The sequence below is a fragment of the Strix uralensis genome, chromosome 20, assembly GCF_047716275.1.
Source record: "Strix uralensis isolate ZFMK-TIS-50842 chromosome 20, bStrUra1, whole genome shotgun sequence".
In the NCBI taxonomy this organism is placed as follows: Eukaryota; Metazoa; Chordata; class Aves; order Strigiformes; family Strigidae; genus Strix; species Strix uralensis.
Window position 1 is genome coordinate 1,250,319 of NC_133991.1, and position 19,330 is coordinate 1,269,648.

At 54.4% G+C, this 19,330-nt stretch overlaps 1 protein-coding gene across 6 annotated transcripts; it reads right to left on the bottom strand.

Moving 5' to 3' along the window:
• Positions 1-4,530: 4,530 nt before the first annotated feature.
• Positions 4,531-17,820, bottom strand: MKS1 (MKS transition zone complex subunit 1). 6 transcript variants are annotated; one of them, XR_012631622.1, is made up of 18 exons: positions 17,747-17,820; positions 17,455-17,671; positions 16,803-16,958; positions 16,279-16,376; positions 15,940-16,068; positions 15,531-15,635; positions 14,993-15,101; positions 14,049-14,105; positions 13,111-13,153; positions 12,524-12,586; positions 11,669-11,739; positions 10,801-10,870; positions 9,612-9,719; positions 8,913-9,046; positions 8,104-8,186; positions 7,924-8,021; positions 6,693-6,975; positions 4,531-5,272 (listed from the first exon to the last, which is right to left on the bottom strand). XR_012631622.1 is itself a non-coding variant. In XM_074889833.1 (17 exons), the coding sequence occupies exons 1-17, from the start codon at positions 17,818-17,820 to the stop codon at positions 6,869-6,871; spliced, it is 1,722 nt and encodes a 573-aa protein (XP_074745934.1). In that variant the 3' UTR covers positions 5,799-6,868. The 6 variants fall into 6 exon arrangements, 3 of the variants coding, with proteins under 3 accessions (XP_074745934.1, XP_074745935.1, XP_074745937.1); XR_012631624.1 differs by lacking the exon at positions 4,531-5,272 and adding an exon at positions 8,624-8,712 and having other exon boundaries at positions 6,870-6,975; XM_074889833.1 differs by lacking the exon at positions 4,531-5,272 and having other exon boundaries at positions 5,799-6,975.
• Positions 17,821-19,330: the final 1,510 nt, after the last annotated feature.

Genomic DNA, 19,330 nt, shown 5'->3' on the forward strand with positions numbered 1-19,330 from the left:
CTCACACATGAAGCAGCAGAACAGGCGTCTGGGTCTGTCTTTGGGCCACCACCATCCAGGTGACACCTGGATGGTGGTGGCCCACGTGGGGGCACAGAAGACCTTGTTGCTGCAAATCACTCTAACGCCGAGGATGGTCTTACCCACAAAGGGACTTACAAAGCTGCCCGAGGACAGCCAGGAAAAGCCCGTGCCTGGTGTCCTCCCGCATCGCGGCAGCCCAGCTCTCCAGTGCCCACCGTGAGGCTTCACCTCTTTGCCTCCTGCCGAGGGAAGAGGCCTCTCCTTGGACAGCTGCACGTGCCCTGCGCTCCCTGTGCCCACCCCTGCCCAGGGCCGGTGAGGAGGATGAAGCCTTCCAGCCCCAGCTCCCCACCCTTGCCTCTCGACAGGGCCAGGACACCATGCTCGGGCTGTCCCAGCCGAGACTGTGGGTGGCTCTGACCATGCCTTTGGCTGCGGTCGCACTGGAGGGCCCTCTCCCCTGCTAGAGCTGCACAGCTCATCCCGCCTGTCCCCTCACGGCCCCGCCGTGGCCCTGTGGCTTGGCTCCCGCTGCTCAGCACACGCCAGGCAGATCCCCAGCGCTCGGGCTGCCAGAGCCGGGACCCCGCCAGCAAGACAAGCCAGCACCTTCCTCCAGCCAGACACCGACAGGACCACTCCGCCCCCGTCTGCAGCGCCCTTCTTAGCTAGATTCCATCAAGAGGCTCCCAAAGAAACATTTTTCTCCTCTCCTAAGCTCCACAGAGTACCACGGAAGCCAGCATTCCCCCTTTGCAAACGTCCCTGCCTTCCCTACACAACAGCCTTTCCCATTTCCAGCCCCAACAGCTTCTCACCTCCCGTGAGGGCTGCAGGTCCCCTCTCCTTTCCAGCCAGCCCCCGTCCACGCGCCCTCCCTCCAGTGCTGGGTGCCACCACCCATCCCATACAGGGCACTAGGGAGGGCGGCAGGAGCTGAGACAACGGGCAAAGCAGCCTCCGACCCCCAAACCTGAGACATGGCTACGGGAAGACCGGCCCCCCGCGAGCCCTGGAGATGCTGGGACTAGGTGGAGGAGGCTCAGACAGCTCTTCATTCATGCTGCAAGCACCAGGGACTGCAAAAAAAAAGAAGTCAGAGACACACTTCACTTTAACAGCCCCGTGTCTGCAGAGCTGGATGTATTTACGAGCTTTCAGGTGAGTCAGGCAGCTGACAGCAACTGAAAATGCAGCACAGAAACCCGAGGAGTCACACGCTCCACTTACACATGAAAAATTACAAAGGTATTGTGAGCTGAGGTTGCAGACGGATGGCTGGTGAAGTCGGTGGCTGATCTAAGATCGATCCTGCTGTTCCTGAGGACCTGCTGCCATTGGGGGAGACTGGACCATGACTGCCGATGGAAGGAAGAGCTCAGACGTGCGCAAGGGGGTGCAGAATTAATCCTCACCAGAAAGGCAGAGAAAAGCCAGCCCTTGGCCCTGCGTGAGGCTGACAGTGCGGACACGACCAAAATCCCGAGCTCAGCCAGGCTCCACGTGACACAGGAGTGGGGGCTGCAAGACTTGCAGCTTGGCTGCGGCTCAGAAACCACCTGAGGCTGCTCACTCATTTTGCAGCCACTGCTGCCACTTCAGGGACGCTGTTTTCCATTTGGAGCACGGGACAGAGCTCCTGGAGCAGCTGCCAGAAGTAATACGTCGAGGAATAGACTGGAAAGCTGTTGGGGAGGGCAAAGACTGGAGCTGCTGAGCACAGCAGTACCCAGGGAGTCTTGCTCGGTGCCAAGAACACAGGCCAAGTCTTGTGGCATGAGAGAGACAGGATCTCCGAGGCAAGGCAGGGATGAGCTAATTAAGATGGGCTGCTCCACGCCACCTCCCTGCATGGGGAGCTCCCCCCAGCACCCCGCTGCCAACGGGGAGATGCCGGGGAGGGGACAGACACGTGCGACCGGAGTCACAAGTGGATCCAGCTGACGAGCCGGAGGTTCCCTCTCCCTGTGCTACGGGAGCAGAGATGATGCCAACGGCGTTCACTCCAAATGCTTGTCTCCATGCCAACAGTCATTAAAAAGTTGCTTTTGAAAAGCTGATCTGGTCTCCAATCTCCTGTGCCCAAGCGACAGGAGGATGCGTTGCCATCGCTCTCCCGAGGACAGGACTCCGCACTGCCCGGGGGGCAGGAGTCCAGCCGAGCCCGCAGGAGCGGGTGACGTCAGCGAACAGATGACGTCAGGAGGGAAGGGAAACTGCCATGACTTGGCAGAGATTGAGGCAGGGCACCCAGGAAGGCATCCGGCTCTTCTGGAGCAAGGCAAGAGCTGTGCCCTGTGCGCGAGGGGCCTCTCCCAGGCGGCGGTTTTGGCCAGCCCGGGCTGATGGAGCACGCTGCACCCACAGCACCCAGCTGTCTGCACACCCCGCGCTGTCTCCGGGCGTCTCTGCTCAGCCCGGGGTGCCTGGGGGGGGCAGGAGCCCCGGAAGGGTAGGGATGGCCCAGGCTGGTGTGGTGGTGGCACTGCTCAGATCTGTTCTCCAGGGTGAGGGGCTGCGGGGAGCAGAGCGGCTGGTGTGCTAGTGAGGGGCAAGGGGCAGGGCTGGGTGCAGGAAGGAAGCGGGGCCAAAACCACCCCCAGGATCAAACCACAGAAAGGAATAAACACACAGATCTATATGCGTACAGAGGTCTGTGCGTGACATGCCCACAAAGAAGAAAAAGTCAAAATGGGACAGGAGAGGGGAAAAGAATGGAGAAGGAGAGGTGACCGAGGGGGGAGGGAGGGAATCCAGCCCTGGCAAGCACAACTGTGGTGGAAAACGTTGGGCACTGCAAGCAAAGCGTTGAGAAGCAAACTGGTGTTTCCAGCAGCAGCTCGAAAAGCCATTCCCTAGGGTCGACAGCTCGTCTGATCTCTCAGACTCCCGCCGCCATCTCCAGAGCATCCCAGCGCCCACGAGGACACCGGCAGCAGAGGACAAGGTATCACAGGCACTGCCAGTGTGGGGTGATGGCCTGGTTTCGGCTGGGATAGAGCTAATTTTCCTTCTTGTTAGCTAGAGTAATGCTGTGTTTTGGATTCAGTATGGGATTTGCTACGAGAAGAATGTTAATACACTGATGTTGTTAATTGTCACTAAGAAACTGAGGCCTTTTCACCTTCCCCCATCCTGCCAGCGTGCAGGTGCACAACGAAGCTGGGAGGGAGCACAGCCAGAGCACCAGACCCAAACTGGCCAAGGGAATATTCCGTACATACATCATACACCATCGTGCTCAGTGGAGGGTTGGCTGGGAAGTTCCAGCTCTTCCAGGATTGTGGTTTCAGGATTTTCCCTCCTCTGGGATCGCTAGCCAGGAACGGGGTGGGTACCAGTCAGCGAGTGGTGAGCAATCACATTGCACAGCACTCAGTTGTGTATTTTGTTATCACTATTATTATTAGCATTATTATTTCAATTTTTATTTCAATTATTACAGCTTTTATCTCAACTTACAAGTCTCCCTACCTCTACCCCTCCAAATCTCTCCCCCACCCACTGCGAGGGGGAGGGCGAGCGAGCGGCTGTGATGTGCTGCTGGCTGGGTTTCAACCACGACAGACGGGAACCCCCCAGAGAAACAATAACCGCCTGGGAGGAATCACACGCTCCCTCCTCCTCATGCCTCCAACAGCAGCCTGACAACAGGCTTTGCTCAGCTCGTGCACAAGCTGCCACCGTCAGTTGCTCTGTACAAGAAAATTTGCTACAGCAAAAAAAAAAACCCAAACCCCTGGAAAGGATGACCTGTAGTCTCCATCTTCATGTCAAGAATAGGTTGAACAAACATCTCTTGGCTTTGATAAAGTCAGGGAGATGTTGACTGAATGAAGCAGTGGACTAGATCTTGACATCCAGCTTGAACTTTCTGGCTTTCTAAAGCCACATTAAGTCACAGGAAATCCACCTTTTCCACCTGCCCACAGGGCCAATCCTCTCATCACACACCTCCAAGACAAGTTTCTTTCACACTTTGCAGAAATCCTCCCAACTGTTTTGAAAGTCAGATTATTTTTTTTTAAATATAAGAATTTGTGAATAAATCATAGAGAAGTCTGATCCTATCAGTCCTTTCTGATTTTTTGTGTTACTCTAGAGAAGTATCTTGACAGATGAGAAATGGAAGTACCTCCAGTCTACACGGCACTAGGATTCGCTTTAAAAACCTGCTTGAACCAAAGCAATGAGAGTAATCCAAGCAAACCAAAACAATCATTTCAGTGCAGGAAAAGGGGCACATGGTCACTTATTTTTTGACTGATCCAATGAAGTGTGATTTAGCTCGGTCAGCTGTACTCTGCCTTGCATTCAAATACTGACATTAGCTTTAGAGAACGCAGGCTGCCCCTTGAGAAGACAATGAGCAAAATAAAAAGGCAGCTGAGGGTGAAAGGCAAAGCAGCCCACTCCTTCACTTCACTGCCAGGAGAGGGTCTGCAGGGAGCTTTCCTCTGATACTCCAACCCAGCGGCTAAAATTAAAATAGACTGAGCCAACAAGGAGCCTCCGGTAGTTGTATTAAACATCATTAAAATGACCACTCAAGCCCCGCAGTGCAGACAGAATACACCTCTCCCTCCGCACGCACCACGGCAGCGGCCAAATCTCCGCAGGACAGGGGCCGGCTGCGGCTCTGCTCCCCCAGCACCCGCAGCCCCACATCCTGCCCAGACGCAGCTCCCGGCGCGGCCGCTGGCTGCCGGGACGGAGGCGCGAAGCCGGGCAGCAGGGCCCAGGCTCACAGCCCAGCACCGTGACCCCAGCTCAGCACCGGCGCTGGGCCGGGACCAACCCAAAGAGGCATTTGAGGTTTGCTGGCAAGGCTCTAGTTCAAAGTTATCACAGCCCAAATCTTCCTCTGCTGAGAGCAAAACCCGTTCCTGGGGTGTTCCTGGGGTCTGACTTCTTCGCTGTTCCCCCCAACCCCGTCAGTGACTCATTTCTAGTTTTTTTTTCCTGTTACATTCACACCGGAATTTCTAACCGCTGTTGATTTGCATCACACAAGCCCTGCCAACTGCCCACAGCCCCTTGGGCCACCAAGCCAACATTTCTGCAATTACCCTTTGCTTGCATAGTTTATTTAATGAGGCGCCCAGAAGGCCCCTGGGGACTTTCAGCGGGCTCCTGCCCCCACGCAGACCACATCCCCGGGAAGGTCGCAGGATTCAGCCTCAGACAGATGCCGGTTCAGCTGGAAGTTCAGCTGGCACTCCAAAAACCACCGCAGCTCCCGTCTGCCCTGAAGGAAGAAGCAGAGAAAGCTCAAGAGAAACCAGCTACGTTGCTGCAGCTGATGTAGCCAGAGCTGGGGGGCTGCTGGCCACGCACCAGGGACAGCACAGACCCCCCAGTCTCACTGCGAGGCCACTCTGGGCCCCCCAAGTCTGCAGCACTGTGCCCGCTGCGGGCTCCTCCTGCCCTCCAGCCCCCCCTCCCTGCCCCATCTTCCCTCCAGGCCCCCCCAGCCTGCCAGGCCCCCCCATCCAATTAACCAGCGCCCTCCCGGCCCAGGCTCTTGTGCACCCACAACTGCCCCTTCCTCTCCCTTCTCTGGTCACGTTTCCCCTCCGATACAAGCTCCTGCACAGCTCCAGGGGGACCCCTGCCCTCCCCTTCTGCCCGTCCCCCCTTTCATCTGCGCGGAGCTGGGGGAGGCAGGACCCCCACCCTGGCTGGCTGGGCTCCTTGGCAAGCTCAGGGCACAAGCCCTGCACCCAGGGCCAGTTTTGATTAAAAGATCAGTGACGTTTTCATACATGTACATGTATATGGAAATTTGCTAGTTTAATTTATAAAAGGGCATATTCAAAGAACATTTGCTGAAGGCTTTCTCCAAACCAGCTTTTACAAGCACCCTTTTGTTCTGTCAGGCCAAGGAGGCTGCAAGTCCGAAGGTGAAAAGCTAACAGTGTTTTACTTTGGAAGAATTGTTTCTTTCCTTATAATAACTTCTTATTTTTAAATTTCGCTCTCGTCTGCTGCAATCAGAGATGAAACAATGAACAAACAAACATCTTGAAGAGCTCAAAGTTCAGCTGCTGTGCAAATGTTATAATCTGCTCTCGCTGTCTGCAAACCATCCAGCCCCAGCCAGAGCTCTGCTATGAACTAAGGGGAACGAACCGGTGTTTTCTCTTGTGTTCTTGAACAAAGAATCCTCCTGCTCATCACTGCAGAGCCAGGAATGTTACGGGCACACACAGTGGAATACAGAATGTAACCCTTTCTTCCAGTTCTCATTCTGGCAAACACCATTCCTTTGCTTTGATTTCATGTATTACATGTGGCAGAGCTCTCTCTCTCTAGGAATGAATCAGTCTTAAGACACAGGTGAACAGATTCACTTAACTATTGACTGACCTTTAGCTACAAACACTAACAATTATCAGAACTTCTCGAGAAGTTATCTACGCTTTTCATTAAATCTCAAACAGCATTCATGCCTTGACCTTCATCACCCTCTTCTTTAACAAGAAAACTAAGTTTACCAAGTCAGGTAGACTTGAAATTTTTTCTAATCTTTTACTATTCGATTCCTGAAAAGGTGTTAAAGGGTTCACAAGGCCCATGTCAGTATTTCAGGCTGCTCAGCAGAAATGTGTATTGTTAGGGCCTGGAAACAAAATGCCTTGAAAAAGTGGGGCTCCTTCCACAGCTACCTGTGGAAATGCAAAGATTCTGGGTCTGGATGTGTTACAGACTCCTTCCCCCATCCTGGGAAAACATCAAAGGAAGGGCTTCAAAGTCTCCCAGGCACCAGCCCCGCGTCCTGCTGAACCAAGGGACGTTGTGTGGAGAGAAGATGCCGAGCGCTCCCAGCAGCGGAGGCGGGGGGTCACGGTTCCTGCGGCGGGTGCACCGAGGAGGCAGAGGTGCTGATGAGGTCTTGAGGAAGGCTCTGACGTGCTTCCTGCATGCGGCGCCGTGCCCTCTGGAAAGCCTCTGCAACACAGCAGGTGACAGCAAGGCAGAACATATCAGCCAGCCTCCGGCAAGGGGAGGGATGAGTCACAGAATCACAGAATCGTCTGGGTTGGAAAAGCCCTTGAGGCTCCTCCAGTCCCACCATGAACCTCACCCTGACCGTTCCCAACCCCACCAGATCCCTCAGCGCTGGGTCAACCCGACTCTTCAACCCCTCCAGGGATGGGGACTCCCCCCCTGCCCTGGGCAGCCCATTCCAACGCCCAACAGCCCCTTCTGCAAAGAAATCCTTCCTAAGAGCCAGTCTGACCCTGCCCTGGCGCAGCTGGAGGCCATTCCCTCTTGTCCCATCGCTTGTTACTTGGTTCAAGAGACTCCTCCCCCCTCTCTGCACCCTCTTTTCAGGGAGTTGCAGAGGGCCATGAGGTCTCCCCTCAGCCTCCTCTTCTCCAGACTAAACCCCCCCAGTTCCCTCAGCCGCTCCCCATCAGACCTGTGCTCCAGACCCTGCACCAGCTTCATTGCCCAAGTCTGCCCAGAGAACATCACCTCTCCCAGAGCAGGAGTCTCACTTCCTATTACTAAATTCCACCAACAAAGCACCTGGGCCGTGCTGCTCTCTCTTCTCTTCTTTCCAGCACTGTCTTTGCTCTGTGCGTAACGGGACCAGCGACAGAGCCTGTGCATCAGCACCACAAGCTGTGCTCAGTGCCAGGCCAGACTGGGTAGCCCAGCCTAGGCTTCACCCTCACAGAGCAGTCACCCCTCCTGCCTGCTCAGAGCTGATGCTGAAGTTTCCAGCTCAGATCACAACATTTAACCTCTGCAACGGACTCAGAGAGCTCATGGAGGTGGCCGTTATCCCCACAGTAATGGATTTCTCCTGAACTATCCTGCCCATTCTGTAAAAAAGGGGGCAAAAGTGAGCCAAAGGCTCGCCAGGGAGAATGACACTGAAAGCCCTACCCAGAACACCGTAGACAGAGCTCTGCTGACTGAAGCCTCCAAGCCGGTCCAGCACACTCTGCATGCGCTGCCGCAGCGCGCTGGTTTCCAGGAAGGCTCTGCACAGAAGTACAGGAGGAGGTCAGGGCTGCCAGAACACAGCCCACGAGACGGAGCTGGTACTCACGCTGCTGCACGCACTTAGACTGCTGCAGGCAGTAGAGCCGGAACGTGACGCTGCCGGTCGTCTCTGTGCGAAAACCGAAGCGGCTCAGACGCTCTCCCTGCGAAGATGGCACAAGTCAGAGCAACTGCAGGCTGCGACCTGCTGCAGCAGGCTGACCCCGGTGAAAACAAGCGCCGCACTCCTGCGGACACAGGCTCTCCCTGCCCCGCTGCACACAGACAGCGAGGTCAGAACGAGGGGCAGGCAGCTCCCGGCTGCACCGAGGGCAGGACCTGAACACTGGCACGCTGATAGTGCAGCGCTGGAGGAAGGCTTCAAAAACTGCATCAGGGCTCGTTCCCACACAAAGCTGCTGCTAAGATCAACTGGCTCACTACACCAGCAAGCACCTCTGTAGCTTTCGTAAGAACAGGAAATTTCTGCCTGCCTCACACCCATCAGCTTCGTGCTTCGGGAAAGTGTTCCAGGCGCAGTACAGCCCAGATTCCTTACGAAAACACAGGGAAAAGTCTACAGCCAGTAACAAATGCTGACCTGACAGCCACTTTCGGGACCGGGCCAGCACAGGCAGGGGGAAGGCAAGGCTTTGGTCCATGCTCCCCACTTCTCCAAGCTGCAGGCACCTTAGAAGGCACAGAGCTCTGCCTCAGCATTCACCCATTCCTCTGTTTTGAGCACAAGTCTCACAGAGGAGACATGTCTTTAGTCAGAGGGACAGGACCAGCAGCTCATCTTTGTTCAAATCTGGTCCAGGCTGTCCACAGACACCTGAAGCTCGGAGCATAATCTCCCGGCAAGAGCAATGCCCTGCAGCTGAGCCCACCTTGAAGGTCGACGGTATCCTGGCGTAGGTTATGTCCTCCAGCTCAGGAGATCCACCAATGAAAAATCTCCTCAGCTCAGCGACCGTCCCCAGCTCCACGGGACGCCAGGTAGGGGTGGTGAGCATGTGGAGACCTGACCCGGGACAACAGGACAGCTTAGCACCTATGACCAACAATCTACTTGGGGTCACAGAGGACAGCGTGGCAGATGGGTCCCTGCTGACCCCAACCACAGGAGGCTGGAAATGGAAACGATGCACGCTCTCTCTGTAACACCTTCCCAACGAGTTGGCCCCGTACAGCCACAGAGCCAGTGTCCAAAGCACCCCAGAGCCCACGAGGAGCACCTCCTCCCTACACCTGGGTCTCAGAACCATCGGGACCCTCCAGTGCCACGTGGGACAGAGAGGGCTGCTGCCATAGTGAGGATGGATGCGCAGCATCACCCCACAGCTTTATCACACAAGATTTTGTGACAGAACCACCAAAGGAGCAAGGACAGCAACACATGATGTGTCTCAGCAGCAAGGCAGGATGGTGCAGGATGCATCAAATCCTCCTTTGCTGCCCCAGACAGCTGACTATCCCCTTCAGTATGCAAAGGCAAAGCCTCCCCAGGACCAGCTGGACCCATTCCCAGGAGAGCCACTCAAATTATTGTCCCAGACAATTAACACAGTGCCCCAAGTATGTTTTACCTGGAGATGCTGGCAGCACCAAAGAACCATACCCTTCAACGCGATACCTCTGCCAGAAATCCAGGGACAGGACCTCAAAGTAGAGAACAGGCCACTGAGGGAGACTGTCTGCAAGGAAGGGGAGCAGATCACAGCTTTGTGAGGGAGACTATCACAGAGAAAAAAAACCAGCTAAATGCCCAACTCCACTACCAGGAAGCCCTTTCTGTATTTCTTCTACAATGACTAATCTAGAGGTATGGGTGACTGTTTTCCCCTGTAAAAGCTGAAACTTCAGATTTGAGGATGACAACAGAATTATTGATAAGACATTAAAAATCTGGGAAAATAATTTGTTTTGAGGGCAAGTTCAAACTGGTTCCTCAAGTATCTTTGAGCAGACAAGACAAACTTTTGTGAATGATCTGATGCCAAACAGGGGAACCTTTCTATCTCTGACCTTTCCCACCATTATTGGGGGATTATTAACTTGGATTCTCCTACACATCTCCAAGGATTTATTTTTTCCACACTGAAACAAACTCATCATGTTTATTCTAGGCTGAAAATTCATTAGCGTTGGTTGAATACTGAAATCCAAAGCGTACGCTGGATTCAAGTGGCAAGGAATGCCACAAAGCTGCCCCCAGCAATTGCAATCCACAGAGCAACGGGGTCGGTGAGGAAGCAGCAATAGTGTAGGGAAGCAGCAGGAATAAGCAGCAGAGAAGCCCAGCTTAAAATAGAGCAGAAAGTTTCAAAGTGACATAAACTATACAATTATACAGGTCACTGAGTGTGTCTACAGACGTAGGACCCAGCACAGTTTTAGTTGTGTGCACAGAAAAGCTGCCCGTTTCCTCTGGTGCAGAGTCCCAGGCGTGGGCACAGACCAACACGCCAGGCATTCCGAGACAGACAAGCTAAGATCCAAGGAGTTTTGCAACTGGACGAAGCTGACCACAGCCCAGCAGCAGGGCAACACCAACGAATCCATACGAGTGCTGATGTCCTGCTGGGCAGGGTGAGCACAGCGTGTGTCCAGAGGCTGTGTGGTGACAGCGTGAACATTTGCTGAACGAGCAACACTTCCCTCTGTTTAAATCTGTCCTTTCACCTTGGTGAGGGGCCGACAACATGCCAGACAGCATCACACAATCTGCAATCAGAGGATTTCAGTTTCACATTTCAGAGCAACAAGGAAACACACCTTCTGATTCATCTCCTTGGGTGAAAAACATATCCAAAGTGAAGGGGTAGCAGAAGTGTGCCACCTTATCCTAGAAAAGAAAAGGGTAGAGATCAAATTCCCAGACAAAAGAATCCATCACTCGCATCGCAGCGGGCACAGGGAGCAGGGAGAGGAGAACTAATGTGGAAAAGAGGTAATGATGCCCAAACAAGATCAATCACAACTAACAAACACCCGACTGCATGGCAGACCTGCGGTCCCAAGTGCCACACTGATGGAACAGGCCATTAAAAATAATGAAAAATGGGAAAAAGTAACACACCTCAAGTGTCAATCCAGGCAGTTGCATAACTACCACACCACTGCAACCTCTACAGGGGCCAAGCAAAATACCTCAAACAGTAGTATTACTGAAATGTTGTATAATGATTTTTGTAATATGCAAACTAACTCACATACAAGACATTAAAAAGTTGATAAAATTCAGTTTTTGTAAGAGAGGAGCTGGAGACAGCAATGGAACCAACTTCCCAGATAGGAGGAGGGGTTCATTTTGAGAAATCAATTTAGAGACTGTGCATTCCTGCCCCAGGCAAGCCAGAACAATGCTTCATTAACTCTGAGTATTTGAGAACACAAAAATCAAAGCTTCAAAGGCTATCAATCGGCCAGAAGGAAGAAAAAAGTGAGGTTCCAGAAACTGCTTTGAAGCAGTTTTATTTGGGACACGGCGTCACCCTGAAAAATGGCAACTAGCACGAGGAGAATCCCAAACATGCTCTGCCCTTGAGAGGAGCTTTGCTGAATGTATCTGTAGCTTGTCACACAGGTTCCACGTCAGAGAATGCCCGTTCAAACTGCTCTGCAGGTCTGGAAGGGTCCTTACCCAGCCCACGGTCTTGGTGGCACAGGTCTGCGTCACTCCTGATAGCTGCTGGAACACGGGGCTCGACCACTCTGGGAGAAGAGGAGAATGTGAGCATGCTGGTGAGAGGGAGGGCTTACAAACCAGAGCAGCTTCGAGGAGAACAGCAGTCCTGGGTGACTGGGATAACAGGTGACATCACCCACACTCAAATCCCCTTGGTGTGTCCCACCCCACCTTGTTCCAGGCAATAGCTGCTCCCCAGAACACCCTGAACTGTCGATGAAAAGCACCAACTCCATCTTGAGAAAAGCAGAGCCTTATCTAAATGTACTGAGTAGCAAAAGCGATACCTCTTCAGCCAGACATCAAGGTATGAGCAGAGAGGGGAGGCAAAGCTGTAGCTTCAGGGGAATTAAACAAGCAGCAGGATGTGCATGTTAGTGCTGGGAACCTTATTTATCAGTCCAAATGTAACACATTACTGCCAGCACAAAACAGGAGAACATGATGGTAAGCACTGAAATCGGACAAGGGCACTGCTGAGAGGGAGGAGACAGGAAGGCTGTTCTCTGCAGTGCAGGGAATGAACTTTGGGTAGGCTGCTGCACCCCACCGCCGCTGGCTGAGAAGCCATTGGGTATCTGTGTCCCAGCCTGATTTGTCAGATTCGAGAGGGGAAGATGCTACTTTCTCCCAGACATGAGTTTAGTTCAAACAACTGAGTTCTGCAACTTTAGCTCTGAAGACCCCTGACAAGATCCCAGCCCCGACATTAACTTTTACTGACTTTCAGCAGAGCTGCTCTGACAGACCAACCAAAGCGTGCTTCATTCCTTAAACTGCTGTGATATGGCTGGAAACCTGAATACTTACGGCTGGGCAGCTCCACGAAGAAATGAATGTAGAGGTTGTCATACTCATAGCCCTGAGCTGAAACTGAGAAGAGAGAATGAACTCCAGCTGCTCGCTTCCACACAAACTCCTCCAGTACTCACTGCAGACTTTTGGGAGAGCCAGCACCAATAACCTCAGGGACAACCAGTTCCTGCTGGAAGTCGGGAAAAGCCAGGGTCTCCAAAGTAACAGGATATGACCCTCAGAGAAGATTCCTTCTCTAGACTGGCCCTGTCCCCATAGCACTAACCAGACTGGGGAAGTCACACATTTAATTGTTTTCTTTGCTATAATCTCTATTAACTTCCCAATCTGCTCTTCTTTTTTCAGATCTGTATGTCTTCCTAGAACCGCTGCAGTATTTGTAACCCCCGATCTGTAAATCCCACTCAAGGGGTTAGTCTGCAAAAACAGGGGAGGAGAAGGAGGAAATAAAGGATTCTAGGGAGAGAACCACCGCCTCTGGACTGGCCTGTGATCCAGGAATCCTTGGACCCCTCATAGCCTCAGCCACCCCAGCAGACCCAGATTTGTCCCTGCAGTTACTCTTTATAACAAGGACTCACCTATTTCTCCGTTCACAAAAAGCCGCAGCGTTCCAGGAAGAGTCTGTAGGAACAAGCAGATAAACAAGATAAAGAGCTCAATGACCACTGGTGGAACCTCATACAATCCCCTCCCAACAGGGTCTCACACGAGTATTTCACAGACACTTGTACATGAATGATTCACTCTGCTGGCCAGGTAGAAGTCACAACTTCTCGTATCACTTTCCAGAAGTGAACAGTCCCTCTGGAGAGAGGCTCTCAAGAGAGACCAAATTCCTAGACTGCAGGAGTTTACTATTCTATAAACCAGTCTCTTACAGACTCCAAGACGGATATAAAATGTAGGGAGAAGTCACTTGCAGAAATCATAGTCCTGTTTCTCCTGTAGTGTTCCTGCCCTTGCCCAAGGTAGGGGGCACGGGGGCAAGCACAGGATGAGCTGAGACACTCTGCTGAAGTACAGAAAGCACAACTTTCACACTTTGGCAAACGAGATTTGAGAAAAAAAGATTGCAGTCTGGGTGATTCAGTGAGAAGGGAAACTGTGCATGAGTTTGGGGGTGGGAGGGGCCGTTTACTTGAACAATTGACACATAGATGTGTTTGACACTCAAGAAGTTAACAGCAACCACTATCCCAAAAGATATAAACCCTCCTTTCTTCTTAAAGTGTTATAGCCAAAGGCCTCAGACAATGCACGTGAGACTGCAGCGCTCAGCACCCTCTGCGGCTGGTCCCACAGATGCAGGATGGATCTCTACAGGCCCCATATCCACTGCAACCGGTCCCTTTTGACCCAATTTTCTGTTGGAAGCCACAAGGTAAAAGCTGCCAACGCATCCCCAGAATGAAACAGTCTTTGGAAACTGAGGTGCAAACAGCAGCCACGCCAACCAGGCCAACAGTCTCCACAGGCCGCGGGGCTCCGGGTCCCTGCCGAGTGCCACAGTACTCACCATTTCAAATTCTGAGCCTACGAGACCGCTGAGGTATTCCTTGTGCCGAGCATACAGCTGGGAACACAGAACAAGTGGATGAGTCTTTCTGATTATATATGGTTTTACTTACTGCAAAAATTGTAATGGATATAACTGAAAATCAGTTTGAATTGTTGACAGGCTTAGCACACAGGGGTTTTTTAATTGTTATAGCAGCTACAGGGAATATAAGAATCCAATACAACAAAAGTGCCTAACTGCTAACACTGCATGGAACTTCTGCTTCAGAGAAGACCTCAAAGGCCAATCTAAGGGAAAAAGAAGCTCTGAAGAATCAGCATATCTTAAATGACACGTTAAAAACACAGACATAAACTATTCCAATGCAATCAACAGAGGGGAGATCAGCGTAGAGAAATAATTTCCTTACTGACCACAAAACCAGTAAGGAAACGTACAAATGAAAAACAAAAACATTAAGTACCTTTATAAACTGCCACAGCTAAAAAGGCCATTCAGAAAGATCAAGACATAAAATGAGATCCAAACATCCTGGGTCATTACGGGTAGCAAGAAATCATTCCATAAGTATACAGGCAGCAAGAGGAAGACCAAGGGAAAGGTTTGCCCACTGCTCAGAAGGGAAGGAAAGCCACTGGCAGGTGACACTAGAAAGGCACGAATTTAGGTGGTTTCTTGTATCAGTTCTCACTACGTGGACCGCTGCAGTCAGAGGCCAGCACAGCTAACACTGGACAGGCCTCTGCCTAGAGCGAGGAATGAAGCTGTCAGGGCGTATTTGTTGGGGTTCTCAAATTGCTGGGCGTGACAAGACACTGCCAGTGACACTCATGCTGTCAGCTTTAGGGGTCTACAGCACTACCAGTTACATCTACACGAGGGTCTGAGCTCCCTCTGTCAGATCAGAACTAGTCAATACGACCAGTGAGGCCAGTCCTTACGTCTGTGAACACACGCTGCTCGCGTTCCTCCTCCTCTGGCTGCACCGGGACAGACACATTCTCAATGGTGTATTTCCACACCTCTCGCTTCTCTCCATCCTGCTCGATCCTGCAGAGCCCCAGAACACATGGGCAAAACTCCCCCATTACGTGGAGAAGAGGCACAGGCAGCAACAGCATCAGCTGTGCCACCCGGACAGAGGAGTCCCCCCCCGCCAGGCCTGCGCGGTGACACGAGGGCACTACAGCCCCTCCTCGCTCCCAAGTGTCTGCTGGCACCAGCCCCTCAAAAAGGGAGACTTGTGTCCAGCATACGTGTGACCCGTATCCCTCGGGACCGGCACCAAAGCCCCACACGTCACACATGCGGTGATGCCAAGCACAAGTACACGATAATCTTGTCTTAGAAATCTCCGGAATAAAACTAAAAAAAAATCCCTCAATTTAAGCGCTGATCCATGGCCTGAGGGGTGACCAGGAAACAGCCGTTTCAGCCCTGTATCGGTCCCACGAGAGGTGCCAGCCCTGTCCCACTCACCGGTAGGCTCCTTTGGCGCCCGTGAAGTCAGGCTTCACCGTGATCACCCCATTGCCGTCCACCTTGACTGTGCAAAGAACATGTTCGTACTCCCTGTGACCCAGCCTAATGGAAGACATCAAGAAACAGAGTTTAACTAGAGAACATGGACACTCTCCTGCTCTGGAACACATGGGGGTACAGAAGGGAACACACACCCCCATGCCTTCCTAAATTAGTTTGAGAAGCCTTTTGGAGGGACACACTCAGTTACCTCCCAATTGAGAAGAGAGGCAGAAAAAAATAGCAGCCCAAGTTACTGAGCTCTTGGAATTCTCTCCCCTTAACTAATGAAAGAAACAAGATTTGCGTAAGGAGGGAAGATGGGTTTCCTTCGGGGAAATCAGAATCACTTCAGGATTTTACTTACTTCCCGTAAGGTCCCAAGTCCCCCATGATGTACATGGTCTGGACAGGAGTGTTAATCACATGACTGTTCTTTTTAAATTCTTCTGAGGGTTCCCAGGTGATGGTTTTCGACTTCAGAGAGCTTGCTTCTCTGTCAACAACAGAACAGCACAAGCCACAGCTCACATCAGCAGCCCGGTACAGGCAGCACCGAACCCCCCACAATGAGAAGTCGAACTGCCGGATTCCAAGTGTGACACAGCTCAAGCCACCAACTTCCACAGACCAGGCTGCTCTGCAGTTGGGGCACCAGCCCCAGGAAACCTGCAGGAGCAAGCTCCGAGCCCCAGTTTGCACTCACGCTGGCCTACGGTCTTGTCTCCTCCTCCTCACGTTGGCCATCCTCTCTGCCAGATATGACGGCACCTCATGGTCTGAGTCAGTTACTTTCTGGCAGTGCTGGAAAAGAGAAACAGACCGAACAGCTTCATTCTAGCCAGACATCTTTCCCAAACACAGCTCCTCTCTTGGAGGAGAGAACAGGTATGTACACCCCCACATGCAAGGACAAACTGCTAAAAGGCTGTAGGTTTCGTTGCTGTTCTTGTGGCAAAGCACAGCTAAACTCCACCCAGAAGCTACCTACAGAGCAATGCTACAAAGCCAGGTCCCTCCGAGCTGCCCCCGACCATCGTTCCGCGGCAGGGAGATCTCATCCCGTGTGGGGCACCAGGTGAAGCTGCTCTGCAGACGCAGTACGTTCTGCACACAGGAGACCTGGCTCGCTTCTGCACGGCCAGGAACCGACACACGTTCCCTCTGCGACAGGCCCGGTGGTTCTGACAGGCGCTGCCCTACACATCGGGCGTAACTAAGAGCTGGTACCTCCTCTAGGTTGGTGAATCGGTCGTGATCGGTGTAGGTGAAGATGCGATTGTTCTTCCGACCTCCAGTCTTCTCCAGTTTCAGGATCTCCTCACGGTACTGCCGGTCCAGGGGGGTCTGGCAGGCTGATGCATTTTGGTACAGATCCACCTCAAACTGCGAGCGCCACAGGAGAAGCACAAAAGCTGCCTTTCACCGTGTCGGAGCCACAGACACTTTCCGGCTGAGATTTCCAAAGCCCCCAGAGAGAGAGACACGAGCCTTTGGGAAACCCAGCAACCGGCCCCAGCTCCGGAGCGGCTCTGCCGCCGCGCAGGCGGGCGGCACCCAACAGCACCCACCGATGGGTGATGCCTGACAGCACCCACCGACGGGCGGCACCCGACAGCACCCACCGACGGGCGGCACCCGACAGCACCCACCGACGGGCCGTGCCCGACAACACCCACCGACGGGCCGTGCCCGACAGCACCCACCGACGGGTGATGCCCGACAGCACCCACCGACGGGCGCCCTCCTGGACGGGCTCGGGCCCAGCAGCTCACCCCGAAGCAGGAGACCCCGGCAGGGGGCCGCGGGGCGGCACAACGCGGAGAAACCCCCCCAGCCCCCTCCCGGCCCGCCCGGGCCCCCCCAGCCGCCGCACACGCACCTGGCTGAAGAGCTTCTCCTGCCACCCCACCTCGGCCTCCTCCTCCTCCTCCTCCTCCTCCTTCTCCTCCGGGGGCCGCCGGGCCCCTGCGGCAGACGGCGCGGGCCCCTCCGGTGTCACCGCCCGGCCGGCCAGGCCCGGGAGCTCGGGGCCGGCGAGCGGCAGCGGGACCTGCGGCAGGAAGGGCCCGGCCGCCGCGACCCGCCGGATGCGAACGCTGCGGGGACAGACGGAGCGTCACGGCGAGCCGGGCAGCGGGGCGGGCCCGGGGCGGGCGGCGGCGGGCGCTCACCGGAGGCGCAGGTTGCGCACGGGGTCGCGGGAGCGGTACACGGCGCCGCCCGCGCTGCACAGCGGCTCCGCCATGGCCGCCCCTCACCATGGAGCCGGGCACAGCGCGCCCTGGCGGCCGGGGGGCGCCCCCTGGCGGCCGGGGGTGGCCGCGCCCTGCTCCCGGCCGGGGCGGCGGCCGCGGGTCACGGCGGGCCCTCGGCTGGGCCGGGGGGGCCCTTTGCAGCGCGGGGTCCCGCCGCCTCCAGGCCAGGGGGGGTCTCTCCCATCGCTCCGTGTGAGGGTGCCCACGGCCCCCGGGGATGGGGGGGGGGGTGTTCTCCCACGTCCCTCCATACGAGGGTCCCCCTGCGGGGGAGGGTCCCCACGGCCTCTGTGTGAGGGGGGTCCATCACACCCCCCCCGCGGGAGGCACCCCAGAGCAAAGCCCCCCCATCCCAGCAGCCCGGTGGCGATGCTGTGGGGAGGGGACACGCGGCGGTGCCCCCCCAACACCCCCCCCACGGGGCTCTGGGCCAAAAGCTGTGAGGAGCCGCCCGTGAGCGGCCCTTTCCCTGGTTCACTGCCTCCCCCTCTCCGACCCTGACCCGACATCTGGCTGTTGGGCTGCCAGCGACAGAACATCTTCATGGCCACCCTCACGCCAGGAGCGGTGACGAGCCTGTCCCTTCGCGGGCACCCAGGGGCGCAGCCCCCGTTCCCAGCACCGCACCTCAGTGGCCATTCTGCTGCCAGTCTCCCAGTGCCACCAGTTCCGCTGCATCCCCCGGCCCTTCCCCGCTGTGCCTCCTGGGTGAGGAGTCTTGTGAAAACCTTTTGGAGATCCACATACAGGGTATGATGCAACCTCTTTGCTCGAAGAGGTGTCCCTGGGAACCTGTATTCTTCCTCCCTGCGCACCATCTCCTCAGCCAGCACCTTGGCTTCTCCGGGCCCTTCCCTGGAGCCAGCCCCGAGGTGGCTCCATCCCTCCCAGCCACCTGGTCACCCCCTGCCCCTCTTTGGAGTCGCTGCCCACGAGGTGGGTGCACCCGATGGCTCTGCAGCCCTGCCCTGCCAGCTGGGACACCCCTCCGAAGGGTCCCCCTGCACGGGGTGCTCCCCTCCTGCACCACTCCGGGGATGCTGGGCTGGGAATTCCTTCCCCACCGCTACTCTGGGGATGTTTTGGTCAAGACAAGTTTAAACACCGCAGGAGGGCACAGTCACTCAGTGCGCGGCAGCGCTGACGCGGTAGGTGTCACGTTGAACTGCCAACGGCCTCCAGTACAACACCTGGTAGGATTTATATCTTTCTCCTCCTCAGACCATTAGCTGTGGTGGAAATTCCTTGGCAGTCCCCGCAGGTATTGCAAAGCCCTCGCATTTTCAGGTCTGGAACGCTGGCTGCCACAAATACTAGAGATCCCGAAATCAGAGAAAGCCATTTATTACAGAAAAGCAGAAAGATGGTACAATTGTACAAGAGTCACAGTGAATTATATTTTTTTTTCCAGGCAATTATGACATTATCATGTCACTATTCATTCAGCTTTTTAAAATCTAATACCGGAGTAAGCAAGAATAGGAACTACGTTACTAGACA

What these genes read in the sequence shown, in the direction of transcription:
- MKS1 (XM_074889833.1), bottom strand. Translation starts at nt 17,820, where the DNA reads ATGGCGGAGCCGCTGTGCAGCGCGGGCGGCGCCGTGTACCGCTCCCGC. An exon ending in CCAAGGAGATGAATCAGAAG is followed by an intron (nt 9,720 to 10,800) that starts GTGTGTTTCCTT and finishes CCTTCCTTGCAG; the next exon opens with ACAGTCTCCCTCAGTGGCCT. An exon ending in CTCTGTCTACGGTGTTCTGG is followed by an intron (nt 6,976 to 7,923) that starts GTAGGGCTTTCA and finishes GCTGTGTTGCAG; the next exon opens with AGGCTTTCCAGAGGGCACGG.